The sequence below is a fragment of the Jaculus jaculus genome, chromosome 15 (assembly GCF_020740685.1).
Source record: "Jaculus jaculus isolate mJacJac1 chromosome 15, mJacJac1.mat.Y.cur, whole genome shotgun sequence".
Lineage (NCBI taxonomy): Eukaryota > Metazoa > Chordata > Mammalia > Rodentia > Dipodidae > Jaculus > Jaculus jaculus.
In genome coordinates this window covers 38,258,728-38,277,553 of record NC_059116.1, presented here as the reverse complement: position 1 = coordinate 38,277,553, position 18,826 = coordinate 38,258,728, and the positions used below count along the sequence as shown (strand labels likewise).

The following is an 18,826-nucleotide window of genomic DNA, read 5'->3' as shown; positions in this document are numbered from 1 at the left end:
GCTCTTCAATATAGTACTGGAAGTCCTAGCTCAAGCAATAAGACAGGAGAAAGAAATAAAAGGAATTCAATTTGGAAAGGAAGAAGTTAAGTTAGCACTATTTGCTGATGACATGATTATATGCGTAAGAAATCCGAGAGACTCCATCCCAAAACTCCTGAAGATGATTAACTCCTATAGCAAAGTAGCAGGATACAAAATTAATGCACAAAAATCAGTAGCCTTTCTATATGCAAATGACAAAGATACAGAGAAAGAAATAAAGGACATGGTCCCATTTTCAATAACAACAACAAAAAATAAAATACCTTGGAATAACATTAACCAAGGAAGTGAAAGATCTATACAACGGAAACATGAAAACACTCAATAAAGAAATAGAGGAGGACTTGAGTAAGTGGAAAGACCTCCCATGCTCCTGGATAGGCAGAATTAACATTGTGAAGATGGCAGTCCTACCAAAGGCAATATACAGATTTAATGCAATTCCAATTAAAATCCCAACATTGTTCTTCACAGAGATAGAAAAAATTATCTCAAATTTCATATGTAAATGCAGAAGGCCTCGCATATCCAAACATATCCTCAGCAAAAGAAATACCTCTGGGGCTTCACCATACCTGATCTAAAGCTATATTACAAAGCCATAGTAATACAAACAGCATGGTACTGGAATAAAAACAGGAGTATAGACCAATGGAACAGACTTAAGGACCAGGACTTTTGGTCAAGCAACTATAGCTACTTGATATCTGACAAAGGCCCTAACAATATAGGCTGGAAAAAAGACAGTATCTTCAACAAATGATGCTGGCTGGACAAAATGGATAACAATATGCAGGAAGCTGAAACTTGATACTCACATCTCACCATGCACTACACTCAAGTCCAAATGGGTCAAAGACCTCAATATAAGACCAGAAACTCAGTTACTACTGGAAGAAAATATAGGTAGAACTTTCCATGATGTAGGATTGGAAAAAGACTCCCTGAACAAAACCCCAGTAGCTCACAATCTTAAACAGTCACTCAACCAATGGGATCACATGAAGCTGAAGAGTTTCTTTACAGACAAGCATACAATAAGCAAAGCCAATAGATTACCTACAGAATGGGAGAAAATATTTTCTGATTATCCAAGTGACAGAGGCCTAATCTCTAGAATCTACAAAGAACTCAAAAACCTAAACAATAAAAAGTCAAACAACCCACTCACAAAATGGGGCAAAGAGCTGGACAGGCAGCTTAAGAGGAAGAAATACAAATGGCAAATGCACTTTTAAGAAAATGTTCATCATCCCTAATCATCAGGGAAATGCAAATTTAAACAACTATGAGATTCTACCTTACCCCAGTAAGGATAGCAAACATCAAAAAATCAAATGAAAATAAATGCTGGTGAGAATGTGGAGAATTAGGAACATTCATCCACTGTTGGTGGGAATGTAAGATCGTACAACCACTTTGGAAAGCAATATGGAGACTCCTGAAAAAGCTGACTATAGAGTTACCAACAGACCCAGTTATTCCCTTACTGGATATGTACTCTAAAACCTTTAAACCACAGTCCAGAGAGATTTGCTCAACTATGTTTATAACTGCTCAATTCATAATAGCTAAGAGCTGGAATCAACCCAGAAGCCCATCACTAGAAGAATGAATAATTGAGATGTGGTATATCTACACAATGGAATTCTACACAGCAGTAAGAAAAAAATGACAGGATGAAATTTGAGGAAAAATGGTTGAACCTGGAACAGATCATTCTCAGTGAACTTGACCAATCACAGAAAGAAAATTGCCTCATAGTCTACTCATCTACATCACCTAACCTGAATCTACCCAAGATGCTGACATACCCAGCAAGAATCTCAAGGACTAGACAGTAGGATGAGTGGGTAGGGAGGCAAGGGCAAGGGTGGGGTGGGAGACACAAATCTAGACTCAAACAGCAATGGTATCATAAAATTCTACATCCTAAAAGGCAGACCAAATGGTTGAACCTTCACCAGGCCCTTAGAGGGAACACCTGAGCCACAAGACGCTGGAGAGGGTATGATGAAGACTGACCTTAATCTTCTACAGCCTCTCTCTCTCTCTCTCTCTCTCTCTCTCTCTCTCTCTGTCTGTCTGTCTCTCTCTCTCTCACACAGCACACACACACACACACACACACACACACACACACACACTCTTTTATATTAGTTATCTTTTTCTTCCTTTTCTTAGTGGGCACTGAACTGTAACTACCAGTACCAGCAGGTGGCTATCATCCACAATGAGCTTTTGATCAGAGATACCTACAAGGTTTCCTAAAAGAAAGACAGATTTCTATCAGAATACTTGATGACCCACCAAAGGTTAGTGGTAAGTCCTTACTGCTGAAGACACCATATGCAGTTGACACATAAAATGGAATGACATGGCTGGAAGCTAGAAGAGAGTCAGTCCCCAGACTGTTAATACGTCTAGTGCCAGATGTGCTACATGGGTGACTGGGGGAAAATGACCAATATCCATCCAAGCAACTCATGGTCTAACCTAATTAGCAACAAATAACCTGTCGTGATGCTCACAAGTGCAATAGTGGCACACAGCCATGGTGGGAAACCAACTGCTCTTGATTTGGCTAATTGATCCCCTCAGTGGAACGGGACCCATAGCTGGAGCTGGGAAACAAGTCAGAACCATATCCAAACATGAGCCCACTCTCCATTATCAAGCCACCACCCATCATTGGCTACAAGAGGGCTTACACCTATTAAATTCTCTATTAAAAAAAATAAGGGCTATCCCATTTGTTTGGTGCTAACTTTACTCTCCATTGGAGAATCTGCTTCTCTTTTTCAGATAGATGCAGATCCTAAGGAGAGAACCACCCCATCATACCTCAAAATGGCCCCAGCTGAAACTAAGAACAATTGGTGAAACAAGCAAGGATGCTGTTTTCTTGGCGAACTGGGTACCAGAACAAGGGTGAAGGAGATCAACGCAGAGAACAATCAACTCCTACCAAATCAGATATCCAGAGACCCAGAGGCCCCCAACACCTCATCACTGAAGCAGACCAAAAATGAACCCAACATGGCTCAGGGAAATTTTGCATAAGATGGGACAAAAAGAATGTCAGAGCCACACACGGGGTCATGATATGCAGAGACTTTTCTCCTACACATAACTGTGGGCTAACTCCACAATGCATGACCCATATACCTCAATAGAGAGGGGCCAGGGGGAGGGAGTAGGACATGGATGAGCCTAACAATGGTACCAACTTGAGTGCCTTCACTGAGTACAAAACTAATTAATAAAAATAAATAAATAAATTATAAAATATAAAAATAAAAATAAATTAATTTTAAATAAATAAAAAAATTTCAAGAAATATTGGTTGCTTAAGACTCCAGAAGAAAGACAAGAAGGCCACGAACTAAATATGGCTCCAAAACTCACACAACTCAGGAAGTTACTAAACTTAGAAGAGCTACAAAACCCCTCCTCAAGGTGATATAACGACTAAGAACTGCTTGAGGAAGAAAGTCTCTGACCAGCGAATCTGCCTGTGAGCTCTGCAGTGAGCTCCAGAGACACAGCTTCTGCGGGTCAGCAGCTATGCTAGCACAGGCTTTCCAGTGGTGCAGCTGCCTTTGAGTCACCCATGCTCCTGTAGACAACTCCACACCCATGCTCCTATCAGGACCACTGTAAGCTCACTGAACCACTAAGCTAGACTTGGGTGGAATTGTTTCCTTGGTCTGCATTCAGTGCACTATCTGGGGGTGAATAGGTATCCAGTCATATCTCCCCAAGAAAAGGCAACACAACAATGTGTGCAAATGCATGTGTGAGAGTGAGGATATGTGCATGCACAGGGCACATGTGGAAGTCAAAGGACAACTTTCAGATGTAAGCCTTTGCTCTCCACCTGTTCCATGAGCTTCTGGAAAATTCTTCTAACTCCACCTCAATTCTCACTATAGGCACAATGGGATTGCAGAAGCCTGCCACAGCCTCTGGCTTTTACATAGTATCTGAGGATCCAAAGTCAAGTACTAATGCTTGCATAGCAAACACTATTGACTGAACTATCTCTATAGCTCCCCCCACAGCTCAACATTCTTGAAAACATCCTTCATTGCTCAGAACATCACTGTGTGGAGGAATACCTGGGTACATGGAAATCTGATACAGCCTGCCACTGTTTGGGGTACAACCCACACTCTTGATTAGGTGGACATGCTGTGAGAGTCTGAGTCCAACTAATCATGTGTACATTGCCTTCCATGCCTGTCTCTACCTCCCATCTTGCCATAAGAGCAGTGAAATTACAGTATGCATTATCATGTCCAGCTTCTATGTAGGTTCTGGGGATCCAAACTCTGGCTTGCACAAGAACTTTACACACTCAACCATCTCCTCAGCCCTCAAACCTCTTATTATCATCTTTTCAAATAGCCATAGACTTCAGTTCCTGGTAGATATTTCCACTGACCTTTACATATTGCTTCCAGACCTGGAAGTGGAAGTTTGAGCCTGTACTACTATATTCAAGTCTGGAGTCGCACATACAATAATAGCCTCCAAGAGTGTTATATCAAGGGGCAAGTTCCAGAATTCATGCATTCATCCACATCTGATGAGTTGGAGATAAAACTTAACTCACTGTGAGGAAGAACAAAATGGGCCCATTCTCCCATTCCCCTATCTCTCAAACAAATACATTAAATTAAATATTATATATATTGAGAGAGACTAAAAGAATCAATGTGGACCTTTGATCTCCATGTATGTGCATCTACACAACACAGAGAGAGAGACAAACAGACAGACAGACAGACAGAGGGGGAAGGAAGGAGGGAGAGAGAGAAAGACATACACACACACTTGCCAAAACAAGAATCGTGATGTAGTTTAGTCCTGAACACCAGCAGGGACAACATTATTTTGAAAAATGGTGAAATTCAGATAGCCATACCTTCACAAGTCGAGTTATTGAAGATGAATCCATCCTGGCATGTGCAGCCATAACTTCCCACAGAATTGGAGCAGAAGGAGTGTTCAGGGCAGATCCCAGCGGTCTGACACTCGTCAACATCTACAGTCAGAGGGGCGTGGTGAGTGAAGAACAGAGCTCATCTACATCCAGAGAGGCATGTAGTGGGTCACCAAAGACCCACTCCACAGTGCCCAAGAGCATCACCTTTACACGTGAAGTGGCCCTTACTTCCTCTGACCCAGTTGTTTCCAGTGGGAGAAGAGAAGCCGGGATCACAGCTGCACTGGTATCTCCCTGGCATGTTCGTGCAAGTGGAGTAAGGACCACAAGGTGATGGACTTTGAATACATTCATCAATATCTGCGCAGTAAAAAAAAAGTTTGAAATGACAGATCACTCTCACCCTGGACATACGAGCTGAAATACCATCTCCTATTCCACATTCTCCTTGTTCATTATTTGGTGAGGCCTGTGGTCCCTCTCCGCAATCTTGTGTGCTTGTAACTGTGGTAGACATGTTGACTGGATGTAATAGTACTGTGATAGATGTTAAGAATATCAAATACTTCCATCTTGTTCTCTTGGTGATGCTGAATCCTGGAGCACAAGCCTTAGTGAACTTTTACAAACAGCAGAAGTCAGAAAAGGAAAGAGAAAAGAAAAAGAGAGGAAAGGCCATGGAGGTGTGTAGATTGGTGTCTGGATGGATGGATGGATGGATGGATGGATGGATGGATGGATGGATGGATGACGGTGAACAAAAGGATGAGTGGATGGGTGGATGGATAGGTGGATGGATGGGTGGGTGTGTAGGTTGATGGATAGATTGTGGGTGGGGAGAGGGACAAATGAAAGCAGAGGCTAGGACTGAGGGAATAAGTACAGAGGCTCGTGTGCACTTGGATGCATCTATGGATGAATGGAGGACAAGATAAGAACAAAGAAGAGCTAGGTATGGGGGTGTATGTCTACAATCCTAGCACTCATGAAGTATAGGCAGTAAGATCAGAAAATCAAGGAAGCTTGGGTGTCTGGTGAGAGGAAGAGAGAGTACCGTCAGCCACTACACAAGCAGTGCCCACCTGATCTTTCTATCAAGTTCGGGAGAGTTTTGAGGCAACATTTACTCACCTTCACATGCCACTCCTGGGCCCTTGAACCAATTTTTCCCATTGCTGGACTGAAATCCTCGTTTACAGGTGCAGAAATAACTGTTTTCAGTGTTGGTGCAGGTGGCATAAGCTGGGCATATAGAGGTGTCCTCACACTCATTCACATCTAGGCAGTGTGGAAAGAAGAGTATGCCTGAGGTTACAGCACCATAGAGGAGCTTCCAGGGAACACAGGAGAAATGGAGGTGATTAATGTGTGTTGATTTAGGTATCCCAAAAAATATGCTGATGTCCTAAACCTTTGTATGTATCAGTGTATCTTATTTGAGAACAGGCCTTTGTAGATGAAAGATGTAAGTTCTATGAAGTAGTGCAGGAGTTGGGTAATCCTTCATCTGGGATAACTAACTGCCCAGTAAGAAGATTCCCAAATAAAATCAGAAGTGACATTTACAGCAACACAGGCACAAACAACAACACAGAAACACAAGAACATGAGAAAGCAGGGCAGCACAGCTCCTCAAAAGACCACAGCTGCTCAGCTACTGAACTTGAAGATGCTGAAATGGGCAAGATTCTGTATGAAGATCTTAAAAGTTCACCAACACTATGATCTATGCCCTCGAAGGTGGTAGAGGCAGCATACGAAGGAAGAAAGGCAGTCAACCTGGGACCTGCGGAGAAAACCCAGCAAGATGGAGAACAAAGACAAAAGTGGATGAGAAAAATCAACAATATGAATGGAGAAGTAAGAAAATGCACAATAAATTCACAAAGGAAATTGGGATTTAAATAATAATATACAATGATTGTGATGGGGAGGTAATATGATGGAGAATGGAATTTCAAAGGGGAAAGTGTGGGAGGGGAGGGAATTACCATGGGATTTTTTTATAATCATGGAAAATGCTAATAAAAATTTTAAAATAATAATAATAATACAGGTGTGTGGGGACACACACCTTTAATCCCAGCACTTGGGAGACAGAGGTAGGAGAATCACCATGAGTTCAAGGCCACCTTGAGAATACATAGTGAATTCCATAGTGAGACCCTACCTGGAAAAAATAAATAAATAGAAATGTTGGAAAGAAAAACTCAATAAATAAAATTTGAAAATGCAGTGGAAAATGTCAGCAATATACTTCAGCAAGCAGAAGAAAGAATGACAGGGGAGAAGGACAAGACTGAGGAAATGTTGCCTTCAAACATCACTCATGAAAAAAATATTAAAAGAGCATAATCATGGCTTCTAAGAACTCTGGGAGACCAAACCTGAAGGGGTCTGAAACAAAAATAAAGAAATAGATAATCTATTCAATAACATTAAGGCTGAACAGATCCTAAATCTAGAGACAGAATTAGACATCCCAATACAAGAGTCATTTGAAATCCAATAGATATAACCAAAGAAAAACCTCTTTATGATATATTATACTCATGATGTCAAAGATACAAAATAAAGGAACAACATTAAAATCTGTAAGGATAAAATGCCAATTCACCTATCAAGGTAATCATGTCAGAATAACATCAAAATCATTCATTCATAACCTTAACAGCCAACAAAGAATGAAATAATTTTTTTTGAGCCATATAAGCAAACATATGACCACTAGTATTGGTATACCCAACAAAGCTGTCTTTTGAAATCAAAATAGAAATAAAGGCATTTCAAGATAAGCACAAACTGATACAGTTCAGAACCATCAAAGCAACACTGCAGAAGATACTTAAAGGAATATTATACATGGAGGAAGAAGAAAGTCTCAATCATGAAATCAGTGCAAAGAATGTTTCATAAGAAGAACTGATGAATGAATGATAGCTAAAAAACATGTCCAACACAGAAAACCAGCAAACCCCTTAATACTGCTAGTGAAGAAAGAAAAGAATGAACAACAATCATCCCAACTTTAAAAATTACAGAAATTATAAAACCTCTATTAATAATACCATTAAATGTTAATGCACTAGGACCACCAATAAAAAAGACACAGAGGCAGCTTGTTTGGGGGCCTGTGTGCTCCAGGCTAGTGATGCACAGTGAAGTGTTCATGGCCTGTGAGGTCCAGGCAGGAGAGGGGCTTGGAGTGTATGGGGCCTGTGTGTTCAGGAACCAGCATGTTTAAGGACTGTGCACTCCAGGCTGGTGAGAGACAGGGTATGTTTGGGGTCTGTGCACCCACTCCATTCTACCGACACACCTGTCCATCTCCATACCCCATGCCTGGTGCTCTAGCAGAACTTTTGGGCCTCTTCCACTTCCTCTGATGGTGCCAAGGCATGCTACTGGCGGCCTCTGATCCACAACTCCCTTACTGCAGTTAACTCCTCCAACCCAAGCTCCATCCTGGTCCATGGAGACCAGTGCCCCACACACCCCTCCTGTCCTCAAACCCCACCCCCACTGCTGGCATCCATCTACTGGTGCCCCCTTGGGACATTGCTCCTGCCCCAGATGAGGAACACAGGAATTTCTAACAACCACCCACTAGGGGGTACCAATGAGTCCTCTACAACCTGCTCAGCTAGGTACAGTAAGGGAACAGGGGCAAGTGCTAAGGCCTCTGAGCCCCACAGGCAAAGCACAGCTCTGGTTGTGGGCTGAAGAGATTCCAGATGTCCAAATACAACTCTCTTATCAGCCACCGGCCCAGAGCTGCAAGTGAAGTTGCAACCCATATAACCCTCACATCTGTGCATATACCACCATCTTCCCATTCCAATCTGGTTCAAACCCAAAATAGAACACTCACTGAAGATCATAGAAGGGCAAATACTTGTTACCTCCTTAATAAAACCAACTTTTACATGGACATGGGTAGATCTCAATGTTTAAAAAAAAAAAAAAAAAGCACAACAAAGCTGGGCATGGTGGCACACACCTTTATTCCCAAAACTCGGGAGGTAGAGGTAGGAGGATTTCTGTAAATTTGAGGCTACCCTGACACTAGAGAGTGAATTTCAGGTCAGCCTGAGCTAGAGTAAGATCCTACCTCAAAAAAAAAAAAAAAAAAAATGAGAGATCTCCACCAAAGTTGCCCAGCCCCACAATGGACATCTCCAATGAAAACGTAAAGGAGGCAACAGAAATTGAATCCCAAAATAAAAGCACAATAATCTTACTGACCCTGAGCAAATGAGTAGCTGAACTGGAAGAAATATTCCAAAAAACCAACAATCATATAAATGAAATTTAGCAGAATCACCTCTTACAGCACACAGTAGGCTTAACTTAGTTGAAGAAAATGAAAGCCAGGCATGACGATGCATGCCTTTAATCCCAGCACTTGGGAGGCAGAGGTAGGAGGATTGCTGTGAGCTCAAGGCCAGCCTGAAACTACGTAGTGGATTCCATGTCAGCCTGGACTAGAGTGAGACACTACCTCAAAGACAGAGAGAGAGAGAGAGAGAGAGAGAGAGAGAGACCTCAAAAAAAGAGATAAATGAATTTAAGGTGAGTAAACAAATAGAGGTTCTCTGTAACCAGCTGATTAAGCTTAATGAAGACAGGATTAAATGCAAGGATGACTTTCAAGAAGAATCAAGAAAATCAAGCAACACCCTGAAATTGGACTCAATAAAGGGATAGATACAATACTGAAAACTCCAACACAAAAACAAATAGAGATTATGAAAATCTCTCTAGAAGCCCTTACTAACAGAGTTAATCATGTGAAGGACAGAACCTCAGATGTGGAAGACAAGACAGAAGAAATTGGTCAGGAGACCAAAAATGGGTAAGTTCAAAAAATCATGCAAACTGAATATGAGGAAATTGTGGGATACCCTAAAATGACCAAACTTCTGGATCATGGATATACCAGGAGGGGAGGAAATTAGGGCCAATGGGACAGAGAACACACTCAACGAAATTATTGAAGTAAACTTTGCCACTCTCTCAAAAGAGAGACCCATCCAGAAACAAGAAGCTCACAGAACACCAAACAGACTGGAACAAAGAAAACATTCTCCAGGGAACATCATAGTGAAAACTCTAAACAACAAAAGCAAATAGTGAATGCTAAAAGAAGCAAGAGAGAAACAACTCATAACATGCAAAAGCAATCCCATCAGAATTACCTCAGATTTTTTCAGTGGAAATCTTGAAAGTGAGAAAGGATTGAAATGGAGCATGTCAACATCTTAAAAGCTATGGCTTCCACTGAGCAACCAGAGGGTTAAGCTACTCAGAAGCAAATGCCCTGACAGAATGTACATACCAGTGCAATAGTGGCATGCAGCCTTGGTGGGTAACCAATGGCTTTCTGATTGGCTAAGAGATCCACTCAGTGGAAAGGAACCCACATCTGGAATTTGGAACTACACAGAATCCTATGGAAACAAAAATTATGCTCTCCAGTGTCAAGATCTCACTAGTCTTTGGATAAAAGAGGGGTTACATAATAAAATTCTCCCTAAATTAATAATACCTCAGCATAATAAAGGCTATATACAAAGCACCTAAATCCCAAATAATATTTAATGGGGAAAGACTCAAGAAGTTCCCATTAATGATCAGGAGGCATTCAGGGGGTGCCTACCCTCACCACTGCTCTTCAACATAGTATTAGAAGTCTTATTCTAAGCAATAAGACAGAAGAAAGATATAAAAGGGATACAAATTGTGGTGCACGCCTTTAATCCAAACACTCAGGAGACATAGGTCTCCATGATCACCATGAGTTCAAGGCCACCCTAAGACTACATAGTGAATTCCAGATCAGCCTGTACTAGAGTGAGACCCTACCTCAAAAAAAAGGTGGGGGGGGGACACAAATTGGAAAGGAAGAAGTACAACTTACCCTATTGTCAGATAGCATGATCTTATACATAAGTGACCTGAAAGACTCAACCATAAAACTTTAAAGGTGGTAAGTCCCTTCAGCAAAGTGGCAGGGTAGAAAATCAACACACAAAAGTCAGTAGCCTTCCTATACATAAAAGACAAATATACAGAGAAAGAAGTCACTGAGGCTGCCCAATTTTCAATAGCCACCAAAAAAGAAAAAATCAAATACCTTGGAATAACACAAAACAAGGAACTCAAAGACCTATATAATGAGAACATAAAAACATTCAAGAAAGAAATTGAGGCAGACATGAGAAGATGGAAAGACTTTCCATGCTCCTGGATAGGTAGAATTAATATTGTGAAAATGGCAATTCTAATAAAAGTAATGTGCAGATTCAGCACAATGCCAATAAAAACCACAGCATCATTCTCACAGAGATAGAAAAAAAATCTCAAAATTCATATGGAATGGCAAAGGGCCCCAGATATCCAAAAATGTCCTCAGCAAAAGAAACACTTCTAGAGGTATCACCATACCCGATCTAAAGCTATACTACATGGCTGGAGAGATGGCTTAGTGCTTAAGGTATTTGCCTGCCAAAGCCAAAGGATCCCAGTTCAATTCTCCAGGACCCATATAAGCCAGATAAGGGGGCTCATGTATCTGGAGTTTGTTTGCAATGTCTGGAGGCCCTGGTGTACCCATTCTCTCTCTCTCTCATAAATTAATTAATTAATTAATTAATTAATTAATTAAAAAATATATTTAAAGCTATATTACAAAGCCATAGAAACAAGAACAGCATGGTACTGACATATAGACCAATGGAACACCTTGAAAACCCAGTCCTTAGTTCAAGAAACTTCAGCTACTTGATTTTTGACAAAGGAGCCAACACATACACTGAAGAAAAGACAACAAATGGTGCTGGACAAATCAGTTAACCACATGTAAAAGAATGGAACTAGACCCACTCCTCTCACCAAGCACAAAAATCAACCTCAAATGGATTAAAGACCTCAACACAAGACCTGAAATTCTCAAACTACTACATGAAAAATAGGGAGAATTTCATCACAATGTAAGAGTGGAAGACTTCCTAAACAATACCCCAGTATCCTGGGAAATTAAACAATCCCTCAACCAGTGGGCTCTCATGAAGCTGAAAAGCTTTTATACAGACAAACATACCATAAACAGAACCAACAGACTACCCACAGAAAAGCAGAAAATCTTTGCCAGCTGACAGAGGCCTAATATCTAGAATCTACAAAGAAATAAAAAATCTAAGCAATATATTCTCACTTTTGGCTTGAAAAGCTTCTCTTTTTCAAGTGGAAGTGTCCACTAAGATGACCTAAAAGGCACCATAGTGCTGAGAAGTGACAGAGGAGTATTCAGCACTGAAATATCTTTATCATATCTTCCAAGCTTCATGGTCCATTACAGAAGAGGTGGAAGAAAGAATGTAAGAACCAAGCTGAGCGTGGTGGCACACGCCTTTTAATCCCAGCACTCGGGAGGCAGAGGAGGAGGATTGCCGTGAGTTCGAGGCCACCCTGAGATTCCATAGTGAATTCCAGGTCAGCCTGGGCTAGAGTGAGACCCTACCTCAAAAAAACCAAAAAAAATAAATAAAAAAAAAAAGAAGGTAAGAACCAAAGAAGGGTAGGACTTCTTACAATGCAATCATTCAGACAGAAATTGGCCTCAAAATCCATGACCTTTCATTGCCTAGCATTACCTTAACAAGACCCTCATAGTAGGAGGAAAATATAATGACATCAAAATAAAAGAGAGACTGATTGAGAGAAGGATGGGATGGGATGGAGAGTGTATTTGTGAAGGGGAAGGTGTGGAAAGGGAAGGAATTAATCATGGTTTATTTTCTGTAATCATGGAAGTTGTCAAAAAAATAAAGGGTTTTTTAAACCTAAGAAATAAAAAATATCAAACAATCCAATCAAAAAAATGGTGCAGAGAGCTGAATAGAGAATTCTTAAAGTAACAAATACCAATAGCTAATACTCACCTAAGAAAATGTTCACATCTTTACCATCAGGGAAATGAAAATTAAAACAACTATGAGATTCCACCTTACTCTAGAAAGGATGGCAATCATTAAGAAATCAACTAACAACAAATGTTTTTAAGGATGTGAGGAAAGAGGAGCCCTCATTTACTGATTGTGGAAGTGCAACCCTGTGCAATCACTATGGAAATCAATATAGAGATTCCTGAAATAGAGCTACCAACTGACCCAACCATTCCTCTACTGGGCATCCCCCTAAATGCTCCACTCTTCACTGAAGAGATATTGCTCAACCATATTTATAGCCACTCAAGAGATTTACTTAGTGGAAAAGAACCTATAGCTAGAACTGGAAACTGAGTCAGGATCCTATGGAGACCAAGTTTATAGACTCCAGTGAGAATCTTCCTCTAGTCTTTGGCCCAAAGTGAGGCTATATTCATCAAAATCTCTGCAAATTAGCAATGCTTATCCCCTTTAACCTATCCTGATCTCACTCTCCATTGGAGAATCTGTTTCTCTTTTTCAGAAAGCAGTAAGAACTGAGGACAACCAAAATCTATCAACAAGAATAGATATTTGACTCCCTGGAAGGAGATAAACCACCCCTAGCCCAGCAGCTATGGCCTAGGTGAAACCACAGAGGAACTGGTGAGATGAGTTCTTGCTGTTTCCACAGGGAGCCTGACAACGTGCACCAGGGGATGGAGACAGATGATGACAAAACTCAAAATTACCAAAGCAGAAATCCAGAAGCTGCTGAGAGCTCAACATTAAAGCAGACTTAAAGCACACCCAACAAGGCTCAGGAGATTTTTCAGAAGATGGGCAGAAAGAATGCAAGAGCCACATGGTGGCAGGGAATATCCAGAGGTATTGCCCATCAACCCACAATGACTGGCTGCTGCTCTCACAACTCATAACATGCAATTCCATGATGAATACCAGCAATCCCACTGAGGAAGGCCTTCAATGGAGTAGGGGCAGAGATGAGGGAAATGATGGTACCAACACATGATATAGCCATACATAGTTTTTCTTAATAATAAAAAAGACATAGAATAAGTGACTCAGTTGGAAAAAAAAAAAAAAAGACAAGGTTGAGCTATCTGTTGTCTCCAAGCAATACACTCCAAAAGAAAAATGGAAAAACCTAGAAGAAATAAAGCAATTCCTAGATACATAAGACTTTCCCAAATTAGACCAAGATAATAAAAGCCACTTAAATAGATATACAATAAGCTCTTGGATTGCAGCAGTAATACAGAGTCATCCACCAAAGAATAGTGTGGGTCAGGATAGATTCACTGTAGACTTTTCCAAAACTTTAAAGATCTAACACCAAGCCAGGCATGGTGGTGCATGCTTTTAATCCCAGCACTCAGGAGGCAGAGAATTGCCATGAGTTTGAGGCTAGCTTGAGACTACATATTGAATTCCAGGTCAGTGAGACCCTACCTTGCAAAAAAAGACCTAACACCAATGTGACTCCAATTGTGCCATAAAATAGGTGAAAGAACACTTCCAAATTCATTCAGCAAAGCCAACATTCCTTTGATACCAAAGCCAGGTAAGGATACTATGGAAAAGGAAAACTATACATCAGTTTTGATGATGATGATTGCTAAAACTTTCTCATTAAATTACTTGTAAGCCAAATGTGAGAAAACATTAAGAAAATTGTACTCCATAGCCAAGTTGATTTCACTCCAGAAAAGTTCAATACACATAAACCCATAAATGTAATACATCTCATAAAGAGACTGTTGCAGTCAGGTTTGCATTGCTGGCAGAAATCACCTGACCAAGAGCAGCATGGGGGTGGGGGGGGGAACGGTTTATTTTGGCTTACAGGCTAGAAAGGAAGCTCCATGATGGCAGGGAAAATGATGGCATGAGCAGAGGGTGGATATCACTTCCTCACCAACATCAGGTGGACAATAGCAACAGGAAAGTGTGCCAAACATTGACAGGGGAAACTGGCTATAATACCCATAAGCCCACCCCAAACAATAAACTGTCTCCAGGAGGCATTAATTCCCAAATCTCCATCAGCTGGGAACCTAGCATTCAGAACACCTAAGTTTATGGGGTACACTTGAATCAAACCACCACAGGGACTTAATAGAAACTACCATTATCATCTCCGTGGATGCAGAAAAGATCTTTCACAAGGTTCATGATTAAAAGCCTTGAAGAAAGTAGGTGTAGAAGGAGCATACCTCAACATAATAAAGCCTATATGTGACACATCTAGAGCCAAATTTGTATGTTAAAAAGGGAAAACTGCAAACCTTTCCTCTAAAGTCAGGAGCAACATATGGGTGCCACTGTCTCTGCTCTTATTCAATAGAGTTCTTGAAGTCTTGCTAGAGCAATAAGACAAAAGAAATAAAAGGGATACACATAGAAAAGAAATAAAGTATCCCTATTTGTAGACAATATGATTCTATACCAAATACACCCTAAAGTGTCTACCAGAAAATTTCAGATATGATAAACACTGTTAGCAAAGTAGCAGGATACAAAATTGGCATAGAAAAACCAGAAGCTAATCTAATTACTAATAATGAACTTTCAAGAAAGAAATTAGGAAAAAGTACCATTTACAATAACTTCAACACATAAAATACTTTTTAAAAAAATTAGCCGGGTGTGGTGGCGCACGCCTTTAATCCCAGCACTCGGGAGGCAGAGGTAGGAGGATTGCCATAAATTCGAGGCCACCCTGAGACTCCATAGTGAATTCCAGGTCAGCCTGGGCTAGAGTGAGACCCTACCTCGAAAAAAAAAAAAAAAAAAAAAAAAACTACCCAAGGAAGTTAAATTTTTCTACAGTGAAAAATTTGAAACATCAAAGAAAAATTGAACAATATGCTACAGATAGAAAGACCACCTATGTATATGGATTAACAAAATTAGTGTTTTTAAAATGGCTAATTGGGGGCTGAAGAGATGGCTTAGCAGTTAAAGTGCTTGCCTGCGAACCCTAAGGACCCATGTTCAATATCTATCCATATCTCACATAAGCCAGATGCACAAAGGTGACACATCACAGCATCGTACCTGAGAAATAGGTGGTGCAAGTGTCTGGAGTTTGATTTCATTGGCTGAGGCCCTGGCACACCAGTTTCCCCCCCCCCCCTCTCTCTTGCTCTCTAACTCTTGCTCTCTAAAAAATGGCTATTCTCAGATTCAGTAACAAAAAGCCAATGACATTCTTCCCAGAATTAAAAAAATAAATAAATCCTGCTGGGTGTGGTGGCGCACACCTTTAATCCCAGCACTCGGGAGGCAGAGGTAGGAGGATCACTGTGAGTTTGAGGCCACCCTGAGACTCCATAGTGAATTCCAGGTCAGCCTGGGCTACAGTGAGACCCTTCCTCGAAAGACCTTTTTTAAAAAATTCTAAAATTTATACGGAGGCACAAAAGATCCCAAATAACTAAAGCAATTTACTAAGTAGAAAGAACAATGCTTGAGGTATCACAATATCTAAACTCAAGCTATTTTACAGAAACATGGTAACAAAAATAGCATGTTAGTGTCATAGGTACAAGCATTAGACCAATGGAACATAATACATATGATCCAGAAATAAACCCAATAACTACAGCCACCTAATCTTTAACAAACATGTCAAAAACATACATTGAAAAACCTCTTCTATGAATGGCGCTGGGATAAGTGGATATGCGCATATAGAAGAATGGAACTTGGTTGAAATCTCACACCCTGAACAAAACCTAACTAAAACTGGATTAAAGACATTACTGTAAGACCTGAAAACTCTAAAACTGCTAGGGTAAAACATTTCAAACTACAGGTATAGTCAAGGAGTTTCTGAAAAGGGGTCAGATGGCACAGGAAAGAAAAACAATCATTGACAAATGCGATTAAATAAAATTTAAAAATACCTTCCACATATCAAAGTGAAGAGACAGCCCACATAATGAGAGAAATCTTTGCCAACTCTTCATCAATTAATGTCAAGAATCTTTATAGAATTCCAAGAATTAAACCTCAAAAATCAAATTGTCCCACCAAGCAGGGCATGGTGGCACATGCCTTTAATCCCAGCACTTGGGAGGCAGAAGTAGGAGGATCGCCATGAGTTCAAGGCCACCCTGAGAATACAGAGTGAATTCCAGGTCAGCCTGAGCCAGAGTGAGACCCCACCTCGAAAAAACAAAAAATAAATAAAAGGCCAGTCTGTTAGGCTTGATTCAAAGAAACCTAAACACAGAGCTGTCGTATAACCCAGCCCCGTCCCTCCTGGATCACACCCAGCGGACTCAAAATTACAACACACGATGGCCATGTTTACTGTTGCAGTAGTCATGAAAGTCTCTGGCCGTCAACTTGACAAGACTTAGAAACAGAGCTATGAATGTCTAGGAAATTTTAGACTTTGTTATTTGAAGTGGAAGGAACACCCTAAGTGGCAGCATAAGTGGAGGGGAAGTCGAGCCAGGAAAAGGAGGCAGCTGACCCAAGCAGTCACCATTCTCTGCCTTCTCAGTGTCAGAAAGACAACTATGTCTTGTTTCTCTCCCATGTGAAATCGAGATTTCAACTTCTGTACACATGTACGTATGTAGCACATGAAAATAGAAAGGGGACTGTGAGAAAGCAGGAAGAAGGTTTAAGGGAGGATGGGACGCAAAGAGGGTGATGGAATTTATTGATAAGAAAGCAGAAAAGGGAAGTATGTGTAGGGAGGAAGGAGAGTACAAAGAGGAAGAGAGAGCGTATGGGGAAGGGTGTTGGGGGAGGAGGATAAGAACACAGTGTGCTACATGAAAACATCACAGTGAAACACACTTCTTCATTTACTGACCAAAAATTTATAAAAAGAAAAGAAGTTTAAAACAAAAACAAAAGTAAATGCAGGGGGCTGGAGCTATGGCTAAGTGGGTAAAGTGCTTGCCACACAAGCACAAGGACCTGAGTTCAATCTCAGAACCCACATAAAATGTGAGTGTGGTGGAGTACAGCTGCCATCCAGCACTGAGGAGGTGGAGGCAGGAGGATCCCCAGGGCTTGCTTGGCATCTGGTCTAATTGGATCAGTGAGCTTCAGGTTCAGTGAGACCCTGTCTCAAAGAATAAGGTAGAGAAATATTAAGACACTCTATGTCAGTCTCTGGCTGCCATGCACATGCAAGCACACACACACACACATATACACACACATGCACACACACGCGCATGCATACAGACATACGCACATGCACACACGCACATGCACGCACACACATGCATGCATGTGGTGGTTCGAATCACATGCCCCTCATGAACTCATGTGTTTCAAATGCTTGGTGCCCTGTTGGTGTCAAGCTGGGCGGCTGAGCCTTACAGGAGGCGCTGTCAGCAGAGTCAGGCTTCACGGGTCTTGCCTTGCCCTCGCCAGAGTTCAGCTCACTCTCTTGCTGCTGTTTTCCACCTGCTATAGAAAACTGTGGTGTTTGGCCTCTGCTCTACCATTTTTCTCCTGCCATCATGGAGCTTCCCCTCAAGACTGTAAGCCAAAAGAAAAAAACCTTTCCTCATATCAGCTGCCTTTGGTCAGGTGTTTAAACCCCAGCAACTCCAAGGTAACTACACATTTGCACATCCAAATTCATACAAACATGTATAAGCAAATGCACACACAGCATACACATATACACATGCCAAAATAAGGTACATTCTTGAGTGAATAATATCATTTGTTACTGGGGTACTGCATCGTATCTGTTGTTTCTCAGAAAATAACTTTTTTCTTTATTTTTTCTGTTTTTGTATATTTTTATTTATGGCTTTGACAAAAGACAGGGAAAGAGAGAGAGAGAGGCAGATAGAGAGAATGGGTACACCAGGGCCTCTACCTTGTGCATCTAGTTTAC

The 18,826-nt window shown here is 41.0% G+C and overlaps 1 protein-coding gene across 1 annotated transcript in view; it reads right to left on the bottom strand.

Annotated features, from left to right (window-relative positions):
* The window catches only part of Adgre1 (adhesion G protein-coupled receptor E1), a 184,151-nt gene that overhangs the window by 71,456 nt on the left and 93,869 nt on the right, over nucleotides 1–18,826 (bottom strand). The window contains exons 3-5 of the mRNA XM_045134728.1: nucleotides 6,128–6,274; nucleotides 5,201–5,356; nucleotides 4,976–5,095 (exon numbers count right to left, since the gene is read on the bottom strand). Coding sequence (XP_044990663.1) covers nucleotides 4,976–5,095; nucleotides 5,201–5,356; nucleotides 6,128–6,274 — 423 coding nt within the window. The remainder of the gene's footprint in view (nucleotides 1–4,975; nucleotides 5,096–5,200; nucleotides 5,357–6,127; nucleotides 6,275–18,826) is intronic.